Below are 25,990 nucleotides of genomic sequence, written 5' to 3'. Positions count from 1 at the left end.
ATATATATAAATTAACCTATTAATATGTCATCATCATTAATAGACAATACATCAGCTGATGGGATTATAATTCTGCAAGCTAAAACATGTGATGTTCAAACATTAACAAGTGAAATAATGTGTCGTTTTTTTCACACGTGTCTTCACATATTTCACGTGTAGCCTAATAGTGATATTAATGTCAAAACACGTTCGATTATAGTCTAAAACAAGAACTAGCCTGTGTGTTTTGGAAAAAAAAATGTTTGAAAATTTAAATAATTTGAAAAAATAAATAAATTAGTCAATAAAATAACACATTTACATGTTGAAGTCCGACAGTCATATGCGTGTGGGATAAAAAATAAAATAAAATAAAATAAAATAAAATAAAGATACCTGCCCTGATTTAAATTTAGTCAAGTTTACTAAGATCTGATGTATACTACTAAGAAGTCGTGATAGACATCAGTCGTGTTTTGTAGTGTTTAATATTATTTGTGAAATGCTACACAGTTCATATGTTTTTCCCCTTTTTGTTTCGTTACAGTTACTATTAAATTGGTATAATTATCAGCAGCACAACTCGATTTTTCTGAATGCAACAGTTAATAGATCGAATTTGTTTCTTTTATGTGTAAGCCAAATTTAAATGTTAAAATGCTTTAAATTATCTACAGTTACAGATAATATTCCCAGAATATTTATATGGTTTTAACTTTAAACACAAGATTAAATTAAAATAGCATTGTTTAGTTCGTTATTTCTGGGTTTAAGGCGCGCACACATGGCAAAACAAATCATTTCCTTTCATTGTATCGTCTGCCGTTTATCCCTTTAACCATTTAATCACTAAATGACCATTTAAAATACGTTTAAAGTGCACTTTAAAGTAGGTTATTAAGGACGATTTGTGGCCAAAGTGATGAGAAGCCATTTATCTAAAAAACAAACAGCGCGAGTCCATAATAACTCTGAAACGTGCCATAAGTTTTAAACGTGCCATATTTTACACCATAACCCAAATGGGATGATAGTGTAAAATATCTTTCCAAAGATAATTATGACTTTAGCTTTTCATTTGCGTGCTGTGTTAGTTCTGGATGATGCAGTTGGGAATGAGAGTTGTTTTTTTTGTATGATGGGAAAACATCTGCACCGTTCTGATGGCCGATTCACTGGGATAGGTGTGGTCAGGCGTATGGCTCGACTCTTTAGGTTTTTATCTGCTGCGTGGGAAGCTGAGATCACCATCTAGTGGCCGTGTATCAACACTTTCACACAAATGCACTACACATTTCCATATGGGTTTAACTAACTAACTAACTAACTAACAACACTGGATTTTAAAATAAATCCCTATAGCCATGTCTCGCATTAAAGTAGGCCTATTTATTAAGAACATTTTTGTCTTTGGGCGCAAGGTGGCTTAGTGGTTAGCACGTTCCCACGAGGGCCTTGTGTGTGCGGAGTTTGCATGTTCTCCCTGTGCTGCGGGGGTTTCCTCTGGGTACTCCGGTTTCCTCCCCCAGTCCAAAGACTGGTAGGCTGATTGGCATGTCCAAAGTGTCCGTGGGTGTGTGAATGTGTATGCGAGTGTGCCCTGCGATGGATTGGCACCCTGCCTTGTGCCCGATGCTCCCTGGGATAGGCTCCAGGTTTCTCGTGACCCTGAAGAAAAGGATAAGTGGTGTAGAAGATGGATGGATGGATGGGTGGATTTTTGTCTTTATTGGGGAAGTTGAATTTTGATTGATCAGTCCTAATAAGGGAAATTATGAGGAATAAGGGAATTCCCTGATTAGGAAAACATATGAAAGTGGAAACAGATTGTAGACATTAGATTAGACTACAAGAAGATTAGACTACAAGAAGTACAGTACACACAATTCGGTCCATTTATGCTCCTTCAGTCATTTTTAAAGGTACATCATCACGCTAACAGGTGACATGCATATTAAGAGCACACAAAAGATATAACGTTGCGGGTACCACCACAACTACATTGACGTTTTCTGAAACATTCGTAAGCAGTTTGCTAATGTTCTCTGAAACCCTTCCTAACTAACGTCTAACCTTAGTAAATAAATGAACGTTACTAACTTCGTTATTTGGAGCTTGTGTGCAGTTTAGAATCATATGAAAAAATAAGTTGTTGGCTTTTTGACATAGGCTATTTGGACAAGCAAACATTTGATCCTCTTTGAAACAGTGCCTATTAATAAAATTGATATACAAAATCACAAGGAAAATCAAATGACACATAAAATTGACATTTTGTACAAATTTTCCCAATTTCAATGAACAAAAAACAGACCAGTCACATGGAAAAAGTAAGTACATTTACATTCACAACTTAATTTATCACACCTTCAAATCCAAAAAATTAGAATCAGGTTTTCAAGATGATTTTGCGAGTGATTAGAACCTGCTTAGGGAGTGTAGGTGGGACCTGCACTGAATATTTATACCCCTCTCATATCTAGTGTCTGGTATTACCTTTGCTATTTAGGTGTGTGGTGTCATCATGCCAAGATCTAACGAGTTCTATAAGGCCTTCAGAAAAAAAAGGGTTGTGGATGCCTATGAGTCTGGCAAGGGATTTAAAAAGATCTCCAAACTATTTGAAATACATCATTCCACTGCAAGGAAAATAATCTACAAATGGCATAGATTTCAAATGACTGCCAATTTGTCCAGGACTGTCCGTCCCAGCAAATTCAGCCCAAGAGCAGACTGTCTGATGCAAAAAGATTTTCAAAAGTCTCCAAGAACCCCAAATTTTTATCACAGGATCGGCTAGTAAGTCTTGTTGGTGTTAGTGCATGCTTCTACAATCAGAAAGAGATTGCACAAATTTGACCTGCATGGGAGGCGTGCCAGGAAAAATGGCCTTTGCAAGACTACAGTTTGCCAATGAGCATATAGGCAAAGACCAGGCCTTTTGGAATAGTGTGCTCTGGACAGACAAATCAAAGGTAGAGTTATTTGGCCACTGTAACAGCAGACATGTTTGGCACAGACCAAAGACAGCTTTTCAGGAGAAGCACCTCATACCAACTGTGAAGCACGGTGGTGGAAATTTTATTGATTGATTGATTGGTGGCTTGCATTCATTGATTCAACTATGAATTCTGCATCATATCAAACAGTGCTTGAAGATAATGTGAGGCCATCGGTCTGAAAGTTGAAGATTAATCGAAAGTGGACCTCTCAACAGGATAATGATCCTAAGTACACTAGCAAATCCACCATGGAATGGCTCAAAAAGAAGAAATGAAGGGTTATTGAATGGCCTAGTCAAAGCCTGGCTTTGAATCCCATTGAAATGTTGTGAGGGGAGCTGAAATGGGCAAGAAAACCTTCAAACAACTTGCAAACAATATTGCATGGAAGAGTGGTAAAAATTCCAGCAAGCCTGGTGGACAATTATGCAAATCGCTTACATGAAGTTATTTCTACTAAAGGGAGCAATACAAGCTTCTGAGGCCAATGGTGTACTTACTTTTTTCACAGAAGAATGTCACATCTATTGATATTTCTGTTGAATAAATGATTGAAAAAGCTAAATTTCCTTGTAATATTGTATATCAACTTCATTAATATGGACTTTTTCAAAGATAATGTTTGCTTGTCCAAATGTTTGCTTGTCCAAATATGTAAAAAAAATCCAACAATTTCCATGGGGTGTACTTATTTTTTCACATGACTGTACCTCGAAAAAGCAGAGGTGACTTATTTCAGTACAAAAAGCAGATCAGTTTGCTTGTTGATGATGATGATGATGATGATGATGATGATGATGATGATTATTGAAAGAAAATGTTCGTTAAATTTTACTTGATTTAAATGTGTGTGTTCGTTCCATGTGAATGAATTGAGCCAACATGATTTGATCATGTATTTTCAAAGCTCTGGAATAAAACCAACTGCTGTAGCACTCACCAAAGCTCAGGTTTGAAACTGCAACCTTAGAGTTGTGGAGCAGTAATACACTACTAAACTATAATTACACTACTACTGAGCCACATAGAGTTGAGTCAAATTAATTTAATACTAGTCATAATTGTTAATAGTATGCCAATTTATTCTGTAAGCCAAAAGAATCCATCAAGCTAAACTAAGCTTCACAACTAACCTGACACAGAGCAGGTAATCCCAAAAGCATATTTTGCCATCGTAACATATCAGGGCTTATGTTTAGCTTCGTTTGTGGAACTGAAATTGACGGAAATTATCCGGGCTTGTAGAAATAAACCTGGCTTATTGAGTTAGCTCACCTCTTGCAATACCCCCAGGATTAAATTATGCCAGTGGTTAATTCAGTGATAGCCTACAGTAATGATGTGTCATTCATACTGATACATACATACATACATACATACATACATACATACATGCATACACACATACATAAACATACAATTTTCAATAGGAACAAGTAATAGATTACATAAAACAAAAATAGGTTTTATGCCACTGTAAATATGCTTAATCTCTGTACACACATACACCTCTAAAACCCCATCTACAGATTCCATAAGAATTCTCTGCAATAAGCAGGTGTGACCACCAAAGAGTTTTTACAGATATTGTGGCCAAGTTGCCAGGGAGTATTCCATTTTATGTTGGCCAACTGCAGTGACAGTGAGTTATGAATGAGGACTTAGAAGTGGTTGACTACTGAGTTATTGTGGATTTCCTCTCCATGTAATTGCTACCAGTTGTTCACCCACAGTCTAAGGAACATTTCACTTCAGTACAGTATGGTGGAATAAGCTGTATGGAATTTAATATTTAGTCATCTAGAAAAATCAGGAGAACAAATCAGGAGAACACCAGAGATGGAAAAAAACTGACACATTTGTCTATAAGGCCTGGATGATGTGGGGATAAAAATGGAAGAACAGAACTTTGCTGACCAGGAGAGAGGGGCACTGTGCACGTTAAAGGTAGTCACGTAAAAGTTTAGTATGCTAATTTATGGTTAAAAACAAAAACAAAAATATAACATAGTGTTCATATAGTGAAAACCAATGTGACATTCTTTTTTTTTTTTTACCTTAATGTGTTTGCTTACACTCTAAACTAAGATTTTATCTTCACAACTGTGATGTCACACAACTCAGCAGAGTGTCAGTCTCAGCAGATCAGTAATTATCAAAAGCATGTTGACATTTGTAAATATGACTGCCATACATCAATAAATTCTAAGGAGGTGGAGCTGGGATACTCAGCTATAATTCATGATTGGTGATATGGATTTTACCCAAACTTGAAAGATATGTTCAGTGCAAGGATTTGAGGATGTCTGCAAAGATTGGGGTGTGGTCATTGTTTAGGGGCGTTTGGGGGAGTTACAGTTTAATAGCTGTTTCTCAGGAGCCAAAAGTCCAACTGAGCTGAAATTTGGTGTGCTGCATTGAACTGCTAATTTGTAACTGGATTTTTAATCATCAGTGAATTTCTTCAAGGGGTGTCCCACACCTTGTGCCCAGAGAATTCTGGGATAGGCTCCAGGCTCCCCACGACCCAGTGTAGGATAGGCGGTACAGAAAAGGGATGGATGGAATTGTTTTAAACTCTTTTTGATTGTTCTGCAATCATTTCACTCCAAATAACAAAAGTACTTAACAAATATTATGATTAGGCCAGTCTGGAGTCCAGTTGGCCACATTATAACCTTATCATTGAGCTCACATGTTGATTGCTCAAAGAAATAAATTTGGGAATGTTTATGCACCAGCAGTGGAGACAGGGACAATCATGTGGAGCTGCTGTTCTAAAGCTATGCGATCAAATATAAACCCACTAGACTGTCTCAGTGAAGGCAAGGAGTGGTGTGCCAGCTCTTTAGTCCTTGATTACTTGATTTGTTCCACGGTGTTCAATAAATGGGCATACAACATATGTACGGATGTGTCCATTTGCAATATGATGGCCTATAAGTTGATCTGTCTCTTCCAAATAACCGTAGTTTCTGTTATGAATTGTTGATCAATCTGACGTCTGCTGTTCGCTATGTATTAAACACTCTCTATCGGCGCCTAGTTATTCTGTTTCAGTCACTTATTCACAGGACTGTGAACCGATTGTTCGCCTGCCCACTCATGCGGATTTTCGCCACACTCGGTTGGTGCAAAGTCAAAAAAGAACAACTCATTCGTTAAATCTCTGGTAACGAAGGCTTTTGGAAAACACTTGCAAAATATGTGGATAAGTTAAAGGGAAGTGCAAACGCAACCGCTGTATGCGTTTGCAGTCATTAAGCTGTTACCTGGAATACAGGCGCCATCTTGTGGGCAACATCAAGAACTACTATGACTGTTCTTCAATGTTCACTTTTAGGTGATACAAAAATACAATTATCATAAAATATTCATTACAGCATTCATTTTCATTGAATTTTCACTTAAAAAAAAATTAATACACCTGTAAATTAAGACAGTGATGGGGGGGTATTTCTTGACCTCAGAACCACCCCATTACCATAGATAAGACATATACAGCTGCACAGATGTTCAATGGGTATAATAGTATACACACACTGTTAAAGTGGCAGGTTTTTGTGATGCCATTCCATGAAATTAAGAGACTATGTCAGAACATTTTTCACCTTTATTGTGAAATTGCAACATATAAAAATCAATTGAAAATCAACCAGTAATGTATTAGAGAAAAAAAAAGAAAAAAAAATACTTCAATACCCAATAAGTGTGCACACCTTTTATATTTGGGAATGTGGCAGTGTTCAGAATCAACTAATCACATTCAAACATATGTTAAATACTAATGAGTATACCCTTGCCATCAATTAAAGTGACTGATTACCCCCAAATAAAGTACAGCTGTTCCTATAGGATTTTCATGGCACCTCCTTAGTAACATCCAACTGGAAATAGATTGAAGACATTTAAGACATTTGGGTTTGAGATCAAAAGATGAAATTGTTGTATTGACTATGCCCAATGCTTGTGCAATGGCTCTGATAGATTCTCTGTCTTTTCTCAGCTTCAAAATGGCTTGCTTTTCTCCCATAAACAGCTCTCTTGTCTTCATGTTGGTTTATCCTTTTTAATATTATTGCATAGTTCACAGGTGAAACCTAGGGCTCAAACCAAGAGTAGACATTCAGAGCTATTCATTCTTTAAGCAATCAATTTAATAGGGCACACCTGGGCAGCAAGAAACACCTATCAGCCACATGTTCCAATATTTTTGATCATTTGAACAAATGGGTGGGTTCAAACAAATGATGCCATTTTTTATTTGCACACTAGCTGTAAATATCAGGAAATAAAAGCTGAAATTCTGATCTATCATCTCATATTCATCATTTGATCTCAAACCCAAATGTTTTCAATGTATAGCAAAAAATAAAAGAACTGCTGTTCCAATAGTTTTCAGAGGGGACTACTGTGCAAACTTAAAAGAACTATTGTAATAGTAAAAAAAAAAAAAAAAGTTTTGTAAGATATTTTTCACTTTATTTAAAAGTTAACAAACTAAAAATAATATTAAATGAAACTAAATAATGATTAAATTTTAACTAAAATAACTAAATAATTTATACAACAATAATCATGTGAGAATTTTTAGAATGCTGTTTGTATAGAGAAAACTACCAAAGTGCAACTTCAACAACAATTTGATATAAAAATAGATAATAAAATCTGTCTCTTTGTAAGTTCACAATAATATGAATGTGTAAATAACACATGTTGTAATAAGCCACAACATAATCACAGTGTCACATAAGAAAATTCCATGTTGTATGAAGAACCTAAAATGGATGACAGAAATAACAATTAACATGGAAAGCAATTCACTGAAAAAGGCTAACAGTGGAATATGTTGACTGCAGCTACTTCTAAAACACTTTTGTAATTCCAGGAGATTGTCTGGGTACTGGAGTCTACTAATAAAAATGTCACGGTTAGCTAAGCAAGTATAGTAACTAACTGGCTAATTATCTGTTTCAACTAGACTAGATTACGTCTTGTTACCCATGAACTGAAAAGTCATTAATTAGCTGGCTGATCTAATTACCAACTAAATTACAGTGGTGCTTTAAAGTTTGTGAACCAATCCACAGTCAGACAGATTGTGTACAAATAGACCAAGTACAAAACCATTGTTACCCTCCCAGGAGTAGTCGGGCAACAAATATCACTCCAAGAGCAAGATGTGTAATAGTCTGCCAGGTCACAAAGGAGCCCAGGGTAACTTCTAAGCGACTAAAGGCCTCTCTCACATTGACTAATGTTAATGTTCATGAGTCCACCAACAGGAGAACAGCGAACAACAATGTTGTACATGGCAGGGTTGCAAGGAGAAAGCCACTGCTGTCCAAAAAAACATTGCTGCCATTCTGCAGTTTACTAAAGATCATGTAAACAAGACTGAAGGATATTGGGAAAAAATGTTTTGTGTATGGATGAGACCAAAATATAACTTTTTTTGTTTAAATGAGAAGCATTATGTTTGGAGAAAGAAAAATACTGCATTCCAGCATAAGAACCTTATCTCATCTGTGAAACATGCTTGTGGTAGTATCATGGTTTGGGCCTGTTTTGCTGCATCTGAGCATGAACAGCTTTCCATCATTGATGGAGCAATGAATTCTGAATAATACCAGCAAATTGTAAAGGAAAATGTCAAGACATCTGTTCATGAACTGAATCTCAAGAGAAATTGGGTCATGTAGCAAGACAATGACTCTAAGCACACAAGTCATTCTACCAAAGAATGGTTAAAGAAGAATAAAGTTAATCTTTTGGAATGGCCAAGTCCAAGTCCTGACCTTAATCCAATAGAAATGTTGTGGAAGGACATGAAGCAAGCAGTTCATGTGATAAATCCCACCAATATCCCAGAGTTAAAGCTGTTCTGTACTGAAGAATGAGCTAAAATTCCTCCAAGCTGATGTGCAGGACTGATCATTTACCTCAGTAAATTAATGACAAAGTATGATATTTTTGTCTCATTTATTTAATTGGGTTCTCTTTGTCTACTTTTAGGACATGTGTGAAAATCTGATTAGGTCATATTTATGGAGAGATTTAGAAAATTCTAAAGGGTTTACAAACTTCCATGCACCACCTTATGTAGACCTCTAGAAAATTGTGTGTGTGTTTATATATATATATATATATATATATATATATATATATATATATATATATATATATATATATATATATATACATATATTTATTTTTAATATTAGTATCTCACAAAAGTGAGTACACCCCTCACATTTTTGTAAATATTTGATTATCTCTTTTAATGTGACAACACTGAAGAAATGACACTTTGCTACAATGTAAAGTAGTGAGTGTACAGCTTGTGTAACAGTGTAAATTTGCTGTCCCCTCAAAATAACTCAACACTCAGCCATTAATGTCTAAACCGCTGGCAACAAAAGTGAGTACACCCCTAAGTGAAAATGTCCAAATCCAAGATGCCGAAGCAATTTTGAGGGCATCATCGACTCATTAGCCAATTTATCTCCACATATTATACACATGGGATTTGGAGCATGTGAATTGCCAGCAGAGACAAAACCATACAGTAGATACAAATCATCATATTTTCAGTTAAAGGTGGCTTTCTTTTATCCCTTTTTTCTCATCAGCAGCTGTCTCTGTGTTGTTGGCATCGTTTGGTCTTTTCTTACCTCCTCCACTAAAAAGTTCAAGCGATGTTTGTTTCACACTTATGTTAATATTAGCTGAACTTGAAAGTGTTAGTGGATAGTGGATAGTGGCTTTTAAAGGGGAAATGCACAATAAAGTGTCATTGCATATAGCCTAGACGTTTTTTCATTCTTGCGACTGGGTAGCAACTCTTCCACGGCCTGGTACTGGGTTGCAACCCGGTGGTTGGGGATCACTGGTATAGCATCCCAATCAAAGACCAAAGGGTGAGCACCCCCTGCTGTCCTCACTAATACCACTTCCAACAGCAACCTTAGCTTTCCCCAGGAAGTCTCCCATCCATGTACTAACCAGGCTCAACCCTGTTAATTTCAGTGGGAAACCAGGGAAGAACTGCAGGGAGTTTTGGCTCTGGCAAGTTATTCCCTGCTTCCCCACTATTCTGGCAGTTATTCCCCATATTTGAATGGGTTTTCACTAGGTTGTCCATTTTCCTCCTACTTCTCGAAAACAGACAGGTAGGTAAATTGGCTACTCTAAATCGGCCTAGGTGTAAATGTGTTTGTGTATGTGTGTGCATCAGTGGTGAGGACAGACATTTTAAAGTGAGTGGACCTAGGTGAAATAGGGTGGACCTCAAAGCCTACTCTCAAATTACATAATTTACAATTTGGGATAAAAATTATTTGACAATTCAGATGAGTTAAATGTGATTTGTTAGCCAACAGTTTCATGAATACAAAAAAATCCATTCATTAATAAAATAAACAATGAAGAAAAAAATAACAGAACAATAAACAAAGATAAATAATTGATGTGTGTTGGGGAAAATCTACACAAAATCTGTGGCAGCAGCAGCCTAACATCTGGCTCCTGTCAGACATGTTGCTGTGAGAGAGAGAGAGAGAGAGAGAGAGAGAGAGAGAGAGAGGGAGAGATATAGAGAAAATATTATTGTAGTAATTTATGGTAGATTACTAGTATTGTAGTAATCTGAAGTATCATGCATAATAAGTTATGCAGGCTGCATACCACAACATACAGGTAAACGGGAATACGCAGAGCCAGCACATTATCCTTTTTGAATAAAAAACAACAACAACAACAACAACAACACCGCCACCATCAGCATCCACTGAAGATTCCAAAACTGACTTTTAAAATGACACAAACTAACACGATATATTTATAGCAAATTTCTAACACAAATAAACACCCAAATTATCTAATCAAATCCATTTACTTACCAATTTGACTGTTTTTGGAGCCCAAACAAATCATCTTAAAGAACAAGACGTAGACGTCTTGGCTTTGCGTTGTAAATCGCAGGTGGTTCGTCGAGTGTGGATAAATAAGCCAGTGAATTGCATTTCTAGAGGATGGGCCCAGGTTGAGATGAGGTGCTAGTGTACAGGAGAGATGACGTTGTGGGCTGCTAGTCATCAGCTGACGTGTCTGTACTGTCAGCATCATCGAGTGTAGTTTCAGGCTCTATTCTTGTTTTGTTTTGTTTTTACTTTTTAAATATTTAATCAAAGATATCTGTTTCGACCCCCCCAACAATCCGTGATTGACTGAAGCAGTACTTATAGCCTATCAATTGGCTGTTGCAATTAGACTATTTATATCAAAGACACGTTTTCACACTAAAATAATTATTTATTTCTGAAACTTGATTTGCATATTTGAGCATGTATTTGAGTGATTATTATTGTCATGTATGCGTGATTTTTTTTCCTTTCCCACAAAAATTATTTTGTGTCTCATTTGATTGGGTGGACCAGCCATCAATCTGAGTGGGCCAGTGCCACCCTGGCCCTTATGTAGCCTCGCCACTGGTGTGCGTGATGTCCTGTGATAGACTGGGATAGGCTCCAGATCCACCACAACCCTGACCAAGATAAAAAGATTACTGAAAATAAATGAATAAATAACATTGCATTTTATTGTATACAAAGAGTCAAATCCAGGGGTAATTCGTTTTTTAATGTCGAAAACTCCCACATACTAAAGTTTCCTTTGTTACCCAAATCATTAATAATAAAAAAAATAGATAAATTAGATTTAAACTATATAACACATAAAACGTTCTGTTTTAGTGTAAAAGCACTAACTGAAGAAAAACATATGTAGGCTACTGAGTGAAAAGAGTCACCTTGGCCTAATGAACAAACGAAATAATCTTCAGTAAGTGTGCTCGCCCTAGTGCAGAAGACCATGTAACCTTAATAAAGACATGTTTTTAGTTGCCTTTGTTCAACCAATTATCTGTTGTGAAAGAGAACAAATAAGCCATATTCGGATATTTGTTAATAGAATTAGTAAAATTATTGCTATACAGGCCATAATCTATTAGTTTCACACAAACTATTCTTGGCTAATTTTTTTTTCAACCCGCTGTGGTGCATTTCAGCCCTAACGTCACTTCCGTCCCCCTCTCTCGCTTCCATCTTGCTCTCCGCGTGTGTTTGCTGCTAGCGTGCAGGTCAGTGAGGAGATCTAAAATACTCTCTTTCCTGCACAGACACTTCCAGCTCCAAGGCTCAAGGTAAATTAAGTGTCCGATTTCCCAGACCGGCAGTAGTTTTCATACGGAGCTTCCGTGGAAACATTCACAATCGGTACGGATTTCTGGGACGAAAGCCTGGCGGAGTGACGGGCCCGAAAACCGCATTGATTGCTAGAGTCGTTGGCTTGTGTAGCGATTATTTATTAGTTTCATTTATACATTGAAGGCTGTTCGCCAAGTTAATTAAGTCGTAATCATTTAAACAGTAAAAATAGTTATCATATGTGAGGAAGTTAATAATAATTTTACAATCCCTCCCCAGCTCTGTAAGATAGTGTAGCTTGAATGCTAACATAACAGTACATTTCTTGACATGTTCACACTTACTAGCTTTGTGAACGAAATCAGCACTTTTGTGGTTTTTATGAAGTATTTGCATAGATTGGATTTGATGTGGAGTAAAAAAGTAATTAAAAAGCCAGTGGGTTGTTTAGCTGGTTCCACGCGCGACAAAGCAGTGAGTTAGCATTAGCTGTGCGCTTGGGCCTCAAAACTTCTGTTGCTGGTTATTTATCCAACAATATTTTGTTGCTAAAAGCATTTTTGTTCTTGTCTCAAAACAACACTTTAATTAGAAGGCTTTATCCAGTTAAATGCTAACTTTGTGCTTTTGTGATTTTTAGACCGCACCCCTTTAACTCAAGCCCGGAGCTGTCTTAGTCTTTCACAACCTAGCGTGGTTTGTTAGGAAGTTGGCACATGGACCTACCTTAGCCTAGCTGATATCAGTGGCGCTAACTCTTTTTAGGGAAAAGTAGCTAATGTGTGCCTACATCGCCAGATGACGCCAGATTTTGATCAGAATAGCAAATAAGTTAGGGGAAAAAAACGAGACGTGTTGAGGCAGAGTAACTGTCACTCTAAAGGGGACTACTTTCCGATACCTGCGGTGTTTTATTCCTCTTATAGTACAGTGATTTGGCAGCAATTTAATACTTTCATTAATAAATTAAATGCCACGCTTTTTAGTGGTTTAGTAATCTTTAATGCTAATGCCATGTCTGAGGCAAGTAAGTTCCTGGTATCACGTACTTTACAGCAACTTTATACCCACAGATCGGTTGAATTCTCGAATCTGATTTGTCAAGGGGCGCATTATTTTCGTGCAACAGCACAGCTTGGGAAGTAGTTCCGGCTGTTGCATGAAGGATAGGATTATATCATTGCTCGTTCTAGTACATTGTTTCTATAGTAACAGCTCATATACAGGTGCTTGTAGGGTGAGTGCCCCACATATAATCTATGAATAATAAGCAGGTGTGTGTGTGTGTGTGTGTGTGTGTGTGTGTGTGTAAAAGAAAAAAAAAGTGTTCAACAAAATAAAATGTATGATCGTGGATTGCTTTGTAAAAATATTTAAGGAGGCATTTTATTTAACATTTAGGGACAGTGTCTTATTTGTAAGCAATTTAACAGTTAGTTTCCCAGTGTAGGAATGTCATCAGGACAGAATGGGTAGCAATACTTCACCATGTGGTGTTGTGCTGCATCACTCCCCACAGTGCGCGTTATTTTCATATAACAGCATGTAATGTTATTCCTTACAAAAACAGTAGTTTCCTCACCAGTCTCTTTTTTTTTTTTTTTTTTTTCTCTCTCGTTTGAAGTTAAGACAAAAACACAACTTGTCCTGAAGACTCTTCTGTGGCATAAACGTGATGGCTGTTACAGAGCACTTTAAGTCATCTTACGGAAAGCTTCGCATCAAGTTATACATTATTTGTAAAATCATCACATTTTATTTTAAATTTGTTTAACTCTATTGTCTGAGCCGATGTTATAGAAAATTAATCAACGCCTTTTGACCAGTCATATTTGAGTATTTAAAAAAAATGCTGTGGTATAACAGGATATGGCTAATTTCTTGTAGAAAGTCATCTTTGGTCATGGTACCACAAACTAGATTTCCATATTAAAAAATCCAATAATTTTTATCTCTCATAAGCAGCAGCTGTGAGCTGGATCACTGTATTGAATGCAGAACAATTGCTAGTGCCTCTTTGAAAATAAAATGAAATAGTAACGGTGGTTCAGGGAACATATTTTACAGTTAAAGGGCTTCCTGGCTACAAAAAGTTTGAGAACCCTTGCACTTCGTAAATACAACAATGCTTTGTCTTGCAGATGAAAGAGACAATAATGAACCAGGAGAAATTAGCCAAACTGCAGGCACAAGTCCGCATCGGTGGAAAGGTAAGACGATTTTTCTGAATTTAATTCTTAATGAAGAGATTTTGGTTATATGAACTTGTTTTGGTTATGGTTCTGTTTTGGTGTGACACAGGGCACTGCACGCAGAAAGAAGAAGGTTGTACACAGAACCGCTACCGCAGATGACAAGAAACTTCAGTTTTCTCTGAAAAAGTTGGGCGTCAATAACATCTCCGGCATTGAAGAGGTGCATGTCTCTTCTCTCTCTAATCCCTTCTGTTCTGAGTTCTGCTTTTTTGGGAATGTGAACCTTCTTTATAGCAGTGGATCTTGGTGTAGTCTGGGCTTTCCTAGGGAACCTTACATTTAAAAAAAAATAAATAAAAAATTTAAATTACTATTCTTGTTTAAACTTAATATGATGGAAGCCACAACCCATTGTGACTCAAGTTTATTCTTTCTCTCTATCTATAGTGGTGCTTGAAAGTTTGTGAATGGTGCTAGAATTTTGTATTTTTCTGCATCAATATAACCTAAAACATCATGAGGTTTTCACACAAGGAAAAAATATTATACTTGGTCATTTATTGAGGACAATGATAAAATATTACATATCTGTGAGTGGCAAAAGTATGTGAACCTTTGCTTTCCATAGCTGGTGTGACCCTCTTGTGCAACAATAACTGCAACTAAACATTTCTGGTAACTGTTGATCAGTCCTGCACATCAGCTTGAAGGAATTTTAGCCCATTCTTCAGTACAGAACAGCTTCAACTCTGGGATGTTGGTGGGTTTCCTCACATGAACTGCTTGCTTAAGGTCCTTCCACAACACTTCTATTGGATTAAGGCAGGACATTGACTTGGCCACTCCAAAACATTCACTTCATTATTCTTTAATCATTCTTTGGTAGGACGACTTGTGTGCTTGGGGTTGTTGTCTTGCTGCATGACCCACTTTCTCTTGAGGTTCAGTTCACGGACAGATATTCTGTCTTGCTCTTGGAGTGATATTTGTTGGTTGATCTGTCCTGGGGAGGGTAATAATGGTATTGAATTTCCTCCATTTGTACACAATCTGTCTGACCGTGGATTGGTGGAGTCCAAACTCTTTAGAGATGGTTTTGTAAAATTTTTCCAGCCGATGAGCAACAACCCCCTCCTAATGGGTTAGGGTTGCTGTGATGATCTCATTGAAAACACCTTACACTAATTTCACCTTCAAATTAACTGCTAATATTAGAGTTTCACATACTTTTGCTCCTCCATAGATATGTAATATTGGATCATTTTCCTTAATAAATAAATGAAGTATAATATTTCTTCCCTTCTTGTGGGGGGGGGGGGGGGGGCTTGGTTCTCATCTTTTAGGTTTTAGGTCCTTATGTAGACCTCTAGAAAATTGTGTGTGTATATATGTATATTTATTTTTAACCCTCTTACCCCAAGTTCCCACAGTATTATGTCCCATAACCCTATATTCCCCAGAGAAACAGCACGCCAACCCTGAGTTCCTGGGCCAAAATCAACATTTTAATTTTAACATTTTTAGGCCTTGAAACAACTTATAATAATGTATTTGTGTAATATTACTTTGAAAATGAAGCAGTTCAGTGTTTTTACTAAACTTGGAGCACAATTCTTAACTAGAGAAATTACGAAAAAATGCTCGCTAAAATCCTTCTACTCCTTTAGAAGTACCATACAAGCATCAGTGTGGTCAATGCCTTTATAAATAATAAATAAATAAATGCATTTTAGCGCCAAAAGTCAAGTTTCTGGTGATAATCAGACCAGCAGGTAGTGTTTTCACGAATGCACAGAGATGGTCAGGTTATGACTCCAGACCCCTGCAGTGTCGGTCGCACTGGTTGATGCTGAAGATGAAGACGGATCAGGGTCTGAATCAGGAGAGTTTGCGTCTCTATCGGTTTCGGTTTCAACATCGCCTGAACTTTCACTGCTGTCACTATCTAGAATCCTCGCTCTCGCCTGTGTAACTGTGTATGTGTTCTTTTTTTTTTCCACTGTTTTAGATGTACCTGTGTTCACTGTAGGTGTAACTTTAGCTGGAACACGATTAGCTTTTTGCTTTGGCATTTTTAGTTCACTTCTACTATTACACCAATATTCACGCTTGGATCAGCTTCATCGTAATGCCGGCATAATAACGTAATCACGTCATGACGTCATCAACCTTCTGGGTCAAAAAATAATAATTAAATAAGTAAGGAATTATAGCAGAGTAATGCCGGTACACCGGCCTTACGAGGATAACATTTACACTGTAAATCCTCTATATCGGCCTTACGGGGATTTGGCATAGACAACCAAGCCGGTATATCATCCTTACGGGAATAGATCAAAGACGGGCAAGCCGGTTTTTCGGCCATACGGGGAAAGAGGGTTAATATTAGTATCTCACAAGTGAGTACACCCTTCACATTTTTGTAAATATTTGATTATCTTTTCATGCAACAACACTGAAGAAGTGACACTTTGCTACAATGTAAAGTAGTGAGTGTACAGCTTGTATAACAGTGTAAATTTGCTGTCCCCTCAGAATAACTCAACACACAGCCATTAATGTGTAAACTGCTGGCAACAAAAGTGAGTAGACCCCTAAGTGAAAATGTCCAAATTGGGCCCAAATAGCCATTTTCCCTCCCTGGTGTCATGTGACTTGTTAGTGTTACAAGGTCTCAGGTGTGAATGGGGAGCAGGTGTGTTAAATTTGGTGTCAGCGCTCTCACACTCCCTCATACAGGTCACTGGAAGTTCAACGTGGCACCTCATGGCAAAGAACTCCCTGAAGATCTGACAAAAAGAATTGTTGCTCTACATAAAGATGGCCTAGGCTATAAGATGATTGCCAAGACCCTGACACTGAGCTGCAGCATGGTGGCCAAGACCATACAGCAGTTTAACAGGACAGGTTCCACTCAGAACAGGCCTCGCCATGGTCGACCAAAGAAGTTGAGTGCACGTGCTCAGCGTCATATCCAGAGGTTATGTTTGGGAAATAGATGTATGAGTGCTGCCAGCATTGCTGCAGAGGTTGTAGGGGTGGGGGATGGGGGTCAGCCTGTCAGTGCTCAGACCATATGCAGCACACTGCATCAAATTGATCTGCATAGCTGTCGTCCCAGAAGGAAGCCTCTTCTAAAGATGATGCATAAGAAAGCCCGCAAACAGTTTGCTGAAGACAGCCAGTCTAAGGACGTGGATTATTGGAACCATGTCCTGTGGTCTGATGAGACCAAGATAAACTTATTTGGTTCAGATGGTGTCAAGCGTGTATGGCGGCAACCAGGTGAGGAGTACAAAGACAAGTGTGTCTTGCCTACAGTCAAGCATTGTGGTGGGAGTGTCATGGTCTGGGGCTGCATGAGTGCTGCCGGCACTGGGGAGCTACAGTTCATTGAGGGAACCATGAATGCCAACATGTACTGTGACATAGTGAAGCAGAGCATGATCCCAGCATGTATTCCAGCATGATAACGACCCCAAACACACCTCCAAGATGACCACTGCCTTGCTAAAGAAGCTGAGGGTGAAGGTGATGGACTGGCCAAGCATGTCTCCAGACCTAAACCCTATTGGGCATCTGTGGGGCATCCTCAAACGGAAGGTGGAGGAGCACAAGGTCTCGAACATCCACCAGCTCCATGATGTCATCATGGAGGAGTGGAAGAGGACTCCAGTGGCAACCTGTGAAGCTCTGGTGAACTCCATGCCCAAGAGGGTTAAGGCAGTGCTGGAAAATAATGGTGGCCACACAAAATATTGACACTTTGGGCCCAATTTGGACATTTTCACTTGGGGGTGTACTCACTTTTGTTGCCAGCAGTTTAGACATTAATGGCTGTGTGTTGAGTTAATTTGAGGGGACAGCAAATTTACACTGTTATAAAAGCTGTACACTCACTACTTTACGTTGTAGCAAAGTGTCATTTCTTCAGTGTTGTCACATTAGAAGATCTAATCAAATATTTACAAAAATGTTAAGGGTGTACTCACTTTTGTGAGATACTGTGTGTGTGTGTGTGTGTGTGTGTGTGTATAATATAAATATAAATAAAATGTGTGTGTGTGTTATAACAGATCAGTAAATGTGATATTCTGTGGAAAAAGTAAATACTCCCTTGGCCTCAGAAGCTGGTATTGCTCCCCTTTAACAGAAATAACTTTTTGTAGGCGTTTTGCATAATTGTCCACCAGGCTTGCTGGAATCGTTGACCACTCTTCCATGCAATATTCTTCCAGTTGCAAGATATTTGAGGGTTTTCTCGCATTTACTGCATGTTTCAAATCCCTCCCACATTTCAGTGGGAATCCGGGCTTTGACTAGGCCATTCCATAACCCTCAATTTCTTCTTTTTGAGCTATTTCTTTGTGGATTTGCTAGTGTGCATAGGATCATTATCCTGTTGAAAGGTCCACTTTCGGTTCACCATTGGACATATGACCTCACATTATTTTAAAGCACTCTTTGATATGATGCAGAATTCATAGTTTAATCAATGAACACAAGCTGTCCAGTCCTTGAGACAGTGACGCAACCCTAAACCATAAAATTTCCACCACCATGCTTCACCGTTGGAATGAGGTGCTTCTCCTGAAAAGCTGTCTTTGGTCTGCACCAAACATGTCTGCTGTTACTGTGGCCAAACAACTCTACCTTTGAATCGGGTGTCCAGAGCACATTTATTCCAAAAGGCCTGGGCTTTGCCTATATGCTCATTGGCAAACTGTAGTCTTGCAAAGGCTTTTTTTTCTGGCACACCTCCCATGCAGGTCAAATTTGTGCAGTCTCTTTCTGATTGTAGACACCAACAGTTGCAAGTCTTACTAGCAGATCCTGTGTGAAATTTTGGGATTCTTGGAGACCTCTTTTTGCATCAGATGGTCTGTGTCTTAGGCTGAATTTGTTGAGACAGCCAGTCCTGGACAAATTGGTGGTCGTTTGAAATCTACACCACTTGTAAATAATTTTCTTTACAGTGGAATGATCTCCAAATTATTTGAAATACTTTTTAAATCCCTTGTCAGACTCTCAGGCATCCACAACCTTGTTTTTCTGAAGGCCTTATAGAACTCATTAGATCTTGGCATGATGACACCACATACCTCAATAACAAAGGGAACACCAAATACTAGACATGAGTGGGATATAAATAAGACAGGTTCCACCTGAACTCCTTAAGCAGGCAACACCTAATTCTAATTTTATGGATTTTGAAGATTTTTGGATTTTTTTTGTTAATTTAAATTGTGAAAATTATTACAAAATGTTATTTGATAGTGTGCCACCTTTTATTAATAGGCACTGTTTCAAAGTGGATCAAATGTTTGCTTGTCCAAATATGTAAAAAAAAAAAAAAAAAAACAATTTCCCTGGGGTGTACTTATTTTTTCACCTGACTGTTTGTATACAGGTGCATTTCAAAAAATTTGAGTATCGTGGAAAAGTGATATATATTATATTAATCCTTAACCGCCGCCCCTCCCCCCCCTCCCCGTAAATGTAATTGAAAAAGTTGAACTTTCACATATTCTGGATTCTTTACACAAAGTGAAAAATTTCAAGCCTTTTTTTTGTTTGTTTGTTTTAATTTTGATTTCTGGCTTTCAGTGCATGGAAATCAAAAATCCAGTATCTCAAAATATTAGAATGAAGAATTTATAATACAGAAATGTCGACATGAGAGAAGCTCTGATCAGATAATTAACTCAAAACACCTGCAAAGGTTTCCTGAGCCTTTAATTTCTGTCTGGTTCAGTACACACAATCATGAGGAAGATGAAAGTAAATGTTGCATTTCATTTGGAAATCAAGGACCCAGAGTCTGGAGGGAGAGTGGAGAGGCACAGAATCCAAGTTGCTTGAAGGCCAGTGTGAAGTTTCCACAGTCAGTGATGATTTGGGGTGCCGTGTGCTCTGCTGGTGTTGGTCCACTGTGTTTTCTCAAGTTGAGTCAATGCAGTGTCTACCAGGAGATTTTAAAGCACTTCATGCTTCCATCTGCTGACAAACTTTATGGAAATGCTGATTTCCTTTTCCAGCAGGACTTGGCACCTGCCCACAGTGCCAAAACTACTAGTGACTGGTTTGTTGACCATGATATTACTGTGTTTGATTGGTCAGCCAACTCGCCTGATTTGAACCCCATAGAGAATCTGAGAGACACCAGACCCAACAATATAGACAAGCTGAAGGCTGCTATCAAATCATCCTGGGCTTCCAGTACACCTCAGCAGTGCCACAGGCTGATTGCCTCCATGCCATGCTGCATTGATTCAGTAATCCATGTAAAAAGAACCCTGACCAAGTATTGATTACATAAATTAACATACTTTTCAGAAGGGTGACATTTCTGTATTATGAATTCTTTATAACATTTTGATGGCTGCAGACAGTTTGATGTCAGCTGTTTTCTAGTACATTGTTTATTCTTACTGTCTGGGTTGATCCAAGTAATGGCCAACATGTGGAAGTGTTGCAAATGCACATGGTGACATTTTAAACTTTTTTTCGACACGTGTTGTGGTACAGTAACAAATGCACTCGCACATCTTTAATTCCATTGTGTAATACTTGTGCCCAATTTGATTACTCTTCTTGCCAGGGAACTAAGTCGAGGCATATGCATGACACTAGATACTGTTCAGAAAAAGTGTTCTCACAGAAGCTTGTGTTCTCTCAAAAGTAATATCACAACTGTTTCAATCACTGTTTTTAAATTTGTTTTCTTCACATTAAAGGTTTTGTCACCTTTGTGCTACCTGTGATTCATGTGAAATCTGCCACCTCAATTTAAGTTGAATCCTAGGTGGCTTCACATTCACTGTATATGCTCACTACATAGGGTGGAATAATAGTGTTGTAGAACGTGTGTAGCACACCATATGCCTGATGGAATGTCATTTAGCCATAGGATCTTGTATGCCAGTTTGTACACAACCCTCTCTAGATTAAATTGGCACATTTTGCAACACTTGGATGTGCTGTGACTGTTGCTGCAGACCAACAAACTAGCCATGTTCTGTAGTAGATGCTCAAGTTTGCTTGACAAGTAGCAAGTGCAATGATTGCTCAAAGCTAATCATGAATTGATTAGGTGCTTATGCAATGAGTACTCAATTAACATACAAATGGTGACATCACACAATCAGTAAACTCCAAATTTCATGGTTACTGTGATGTGATCAGACATGGGTGCAGGTTCTTGAGCAGAGTACAGAGGGTTCTAGATTTGACTAGCTTGACATGATGGGAAAAGCACTGTTCGGGCACTTTTCAAGACCGGGGAGGCCTGATTTGCATTAATGATATCTGTACCAGTGTTCTATGTCTGATCAAACTCTGACTTTGCAGGTGAACATGTTTACAAACCAGGGAACAGTGATCCATTTCAACAACCCCAAAGTGCAGGCTTCGCTGGCAGCCAACACCTTCACTATCACAGGCCATGCCGAGACCAAGCAACTCACAGAGATGCTGCCATCAATTCTCAATCAGCTCGGTGCCGATAGCTTGACCAGTCTGAGAAAACTCGCTGAGGCCCTGCCCAAACAAGGTATGCATTTTACTTGTCAGGTTGCATTGTTGCAGTTGAATATAAGGATATTTCATGCTCGAATTTCCTATCAGTTTGCTAAAAGAAAAGTGCAGATATTGAACATGAAACATGAGCTGGTTTTAGACAAAGATTTTCAGGTATATTTATTTATTTTTTAATCCAGACTTTAATGGTGCTATTTAGGTAATGGGATGTCATTATGTCCTGAGCACACTCCTAAAACATGAGCTGACAGAAAAGATGTGTTGGAAGAGTGCAGGAGTGGTTAGCACCCCAAAAATGCTATGATCAAGATAAGTGTTCATTAGTCATTAGCCTTGTTGGCTAATTTAAAACTCCAGCCTTAAATGCTCACTTAAAATGCTCTGTCACTTTTGGTGATCGCAGCAGACGCTGACGAATTTCAGTGTACTCCGAACAGAACTACTTGTTAACGCTTACAATGCAGGTCTAAGTGCAGTTGTTAAATACAATCCAGAAATGTTTTAAAATATGAAAGCCAAAGACTACTAAAAGTAGGTCCTGTCTTTGAAGGCAGATTTAGAGGTTTACTAAGAATTCCTTTTTGGAAATAAAGTATCCTACAAATGTGTTGCATAAACTCTTACTGATCAAGGGTTTACCATTTTGTTATTTTTCGTTTGTGGCAAGTGCACACATTTTACTGATGCTAATTAGATTGAAAAATGCCAGAAAATGGCTTTAAGTATCATTGAACTGGAGCTTACCAACCCTCCCACATGGTCTTATTTTAGATACTGATTTAAAAAAAAAAATTTGAGCTAGTGTATGAATGTGCTGTCTGTAGAGAGGTTTGTGAACAGGTGTGTGATAGGGGGTTTGACACTGGCATTTGCCACAGGACAACTGCATTTAAAGGTCCTTTAAGTGAAGTTAAAATAAGGCTATCAGTGAATATTCAATATTTAATAACTTCTGATCTAAGCCGTTGGTTTCATTTATAACACTTGGATGGGCTGTTCTTTAACCTTGTCCATCTTTTATTTTATTGCAGCTGGTGATGGAAAAGCACCAGTAGCAGCAGGAGAGGAAGATGATGATGAAGTTCCAGGTTAGACTTCTTGTTTGTTTTTTACTTGTAAGATTTTGTCCTTTTTAATACAAGGTACCATTTTCTTACTAATCACCTAATCGCAGCCAGTTTTCTTCATGGCACACGTGCAAGAATAGACAAGTCTTATAAGCTAGATACCAAGTGGACATTTGTTCATTCATAGCTGCCTATATAGACTAATTTTGTGCTTTGGTTTGCTCATTCTGAAAGCAACTTCTGCTTACTTTATGCTTTCCTGACTTGGTGCTTTTGAATCACATGAACGCCACCACAAAAACGTAATTACGACTGGGGAAACTCTGGATTTTTTCCCTTTTCTTCTTGGCGCTCTGTTTCCGAGTTGGGGGCGTGTCGGAAGAAACATGATAACATGGTGGAATCAATGGATGCAACATCGATAGTGGATGGTAAATTTGTTAAAATGGAGTGTTTACTCGTCTCAGAAGCTGATTTTAGTTATGTATTTTGGTATATGCAGCAAGTTACCCCTGGCAAAAATTATGGAATCACCACACTTGGAGGATGTTCACCTGGCTTTTTTACTTTGTAGCAAATAAACAAATCAGATATGACACAACATTTTTTGTTTACTAGCTGAACATTCTGGCTTTGTGAAACATACCTCAAACAGATTAAATGAAGTGATTATAATTCATGCCATATTTTTTGCAGGTCAAGTAGAGGAAAAAAATTATGCAATCGCCTTGTAATTTGCATTCCTATAACAAATATAAGAACAAGTCTAGAAACAAATTAGTTTGCCGTTAAGAGAACACTTACAGACCTTAACCTTGGACTTTTGGAAAGGAAACATGGCCCCAGCAAGAGAGTTGTCAGTTGAAACAATGGAAAAGATTATAAAACTCCTTCAAGAAGGAAATCCAAGACGAGAGTGTAGCAAAAGATGTTGGTTGTTCCCAGTCAGCTGTGACTAAAATTTGGTACAAGTATAAACAAAATGGGAAGGTTATAAAAGGAAAACATACAGGTAGACCAAGGAAGATGTCAAATGTCAAGATAGAAAACTCAAAACAATATGCCTTGAAAATAGAAAACAAATGAAAAACAAATGGGTGGAAACAGGAGTAAATGTTTGTGACATAACTGTAAGAAATCAGATGAAATGAGATGGGATTAACATATAGAAAAGCCAAATGAAAACCAGCACTAACACCGAAATGGAAGAAAACAAGGTTAAAGTGGGCTAAACAGAAGCAATCATGGAGTGTGTATGATTGGATGAAATCTGCATTGGCCAAGGAGATGATGCTGGAACTTTTGCCTGGTGTCATTCTCATGAAACATAAAGATGACTGCGAGAAGAAAACAAATTTCCCCACTCATTTATCATGTTCGGTTGCATGGCAGGTAAAGGACCAGGGGACACCTCAACAGTCATAGTGCACTTTTTTGACACTTTTCTCATTCCATCGATTGAAAATAGGCTTGGTAATTTTTCAGAATGTTAATGCATCTAGTCACAGAGCAGACATTGTTAAAGGTTTTCTTCAGGAAAGGCATATCAACTCAGTGACATGGCCAGCAAACAGTCAAGATCTCAGTCCGATTGAATGTTTGGTGGAAATAAAACTTTTAAAAATTGGTCCATGATGAGGCTCCATCCTGCAAAGCTGATCTGTCAACTGCTATTAGAGAAAGTTGGAACCAGCATGATGGAGAATATTGTTTTTCATTAGCGAAGTCCATGCCTCAGAATACACCTGTAACACCTCAACCATAAATGCATTACATCAAAGCTTTTGGGGTTAACGCAAACTTTCACCACTCAAAGGGTTTTCCCAGGTGCTTCCACATGCATTCACTGCCTGTCACCTTATTTACAGTGCACAAGCGTAATTGTTAGCTTTTATAACGGCATTATTGCCATGCTGTTTTTGGGTTGTAATGCAAGCTAAGAGCAGCTTTCTGTCTTCAGAACATCAAAATGCTTTCACGAGGTCATGACTAAGTTTATGCAGAAACTTTCTTATTGCAGAAAGTTGTTTGTGCTTTGCCTCTTCCTTTAAAGACAGCAAGGCAACACATGATTGTCATTGATTACCCTCAGTAATTATCATGATTACCCTCACACTCGCTTGTTTCTTTTAGTAACTAAAATCTAGACTCCTATAGAAGGTAACAAGTGGTCAAGTCTTGCAAGTGGTTAACGGCATCACACTAGAACTGAAGTTGGACATTTTTCAGTCCTGTTTCCTTGGCCCTACAATTTTCATATCTCTCCTTCATCCTGGCAAATGATCTCATTGTGTACACTTTCATTGTTTTGCAGATCTTGTGGAGAACTTCGATGAGGCTTCAAAGGACGAGGCTAACTAACTCGAAAGGAGAGACAGACGTTCAGAATCTCCAAACTCAGCTGGGCCACGTGGGACTCCCTCTTCCCCTCTCTGCAGTTTTTTATTTTTTTTTTAAATGTATTGCAGTCTTTTTTCTCCCCCCCCCCCCCCCCCCCCATGCACTGCTGTGTTCCCCCTGTGTCCATGCTGAGAGTGTAAGAAGTGTATTTAGCCACACAGTGTTGTAGTGTGGTGTGCGAGTGTGTGCGGTCCCCAGGGCGTCTTGTCCATCTATTCCTGTTACTGAGACTTGCCTTTGCGGCCTAGCTGAATCCCACATCTGGAAATAAACATTTGCTTTTGATGAGCTTAATAAATACAGCACTGTCTTCTTTTATTTTTATTTTTACTTATTTATTTTTTTAATAAAGAAACCTTTTTTTTTTGTTTGCTTTTTAAAAAAACTTTGCTTTTAATTTGCAAATATTTGCAATGTGTAACTGCCACAATGTTTCCCAGTGTATCTCATAGAGGTTGAGAAATTGTGAAAGTAAAGCAAATATTCAGGGTCAGTCATAGCTAAAGACAACCTTTGTTTGCTTCTTATTTGTAAAAGAGTGAATGCAGGTGACATGGCACAGTCCTACAGTAGAAAAAGACCATGCTTTCACTGTTTAC

At 38.1% G+C, this 25,990-nt stretch overlaps 1 protein-coding gene across 2 annotated transcripts; it reads left to right on the top strand.

Moving 5' to 3' along the window:
* Window positions 1-12,048: 12,048 nt before the first annotated feature.
* Window positions 12,049-25,693, top strand: btf3 (basic transcription factor 3). 2 transcript variants are annotated; one of them, XM_053618085.1, is made up of 6 exons: window positions 12,049-12,123; window positions 14,332-14,400; window positions 14,492-14,605; window positions 21,736-21,937; window positions 22,956-23,012; window positions 25,306-25,693. In XM_053618085.1, exons 2-6 carry the CDS (start codon window positions 14,332-14,334, stop codon window positions 25,350-25,352), a joined length of 489 nt encoding a protein of 162 aa, XP_053474060.1. In that variant the 5' UTR covers window positions 12,049-12,123; the 3' UTR covers window positions 25,353-25,693. The 2 variants fall into 2 exon arrangements, with proteins under 2 accessions (XP_053474060.1, XP_053474059.1); XM_053618084.1 differs by having other exon boundaries at window positions 12,072-12,186.
* Window positions 25,694-25,990: the final 297 nt, after the last annotated feature.

The sequence above is a fragment of the Ictalurus furcatus genome, chromosome 28, assembly GCF_023375685.1.
Source record: "Ictalurus furcatus strain D&B chromosome 28, Billie_1.0, whole genome shotgun sequence".
Lineage (NCBI taxonomy): Eukaryota > Metazoa > Chordata > Actinopteri > Siluriformes > Ictaluridae > Ictalurus > Ictalurus furcatus.
The sequence above is the reverse complement of the archived record's forward strand: the minus strand, read 5'-3'. Positions and strand labels throughout refer to the sequence as shown.

Bases quoted from the DNA above. Each gene is read 5' to 3' on its own strand.
- btf3 (XM_053618085.1), top strand. From the start codon at position 14,332: ATGAAAGAGACAATAATGAACCAGGAGAAATTAGCCAAACTGCAGGCA. The intron at 14,401-14,491 runs GTAAGACGATTT...GGTGTGACACAG, and splicing joins AAGTCCGCATCGGTGGAAAG to GGCACTGCACGCAGAAAGAA. The intron at 23,013-25,305 runs GTTAGACTTCTT...ATTGTTTTGCAG, and splicing joins AGATGATGATGAAGTTCCAG to ATCTTGTGGAGAACTTCGAT.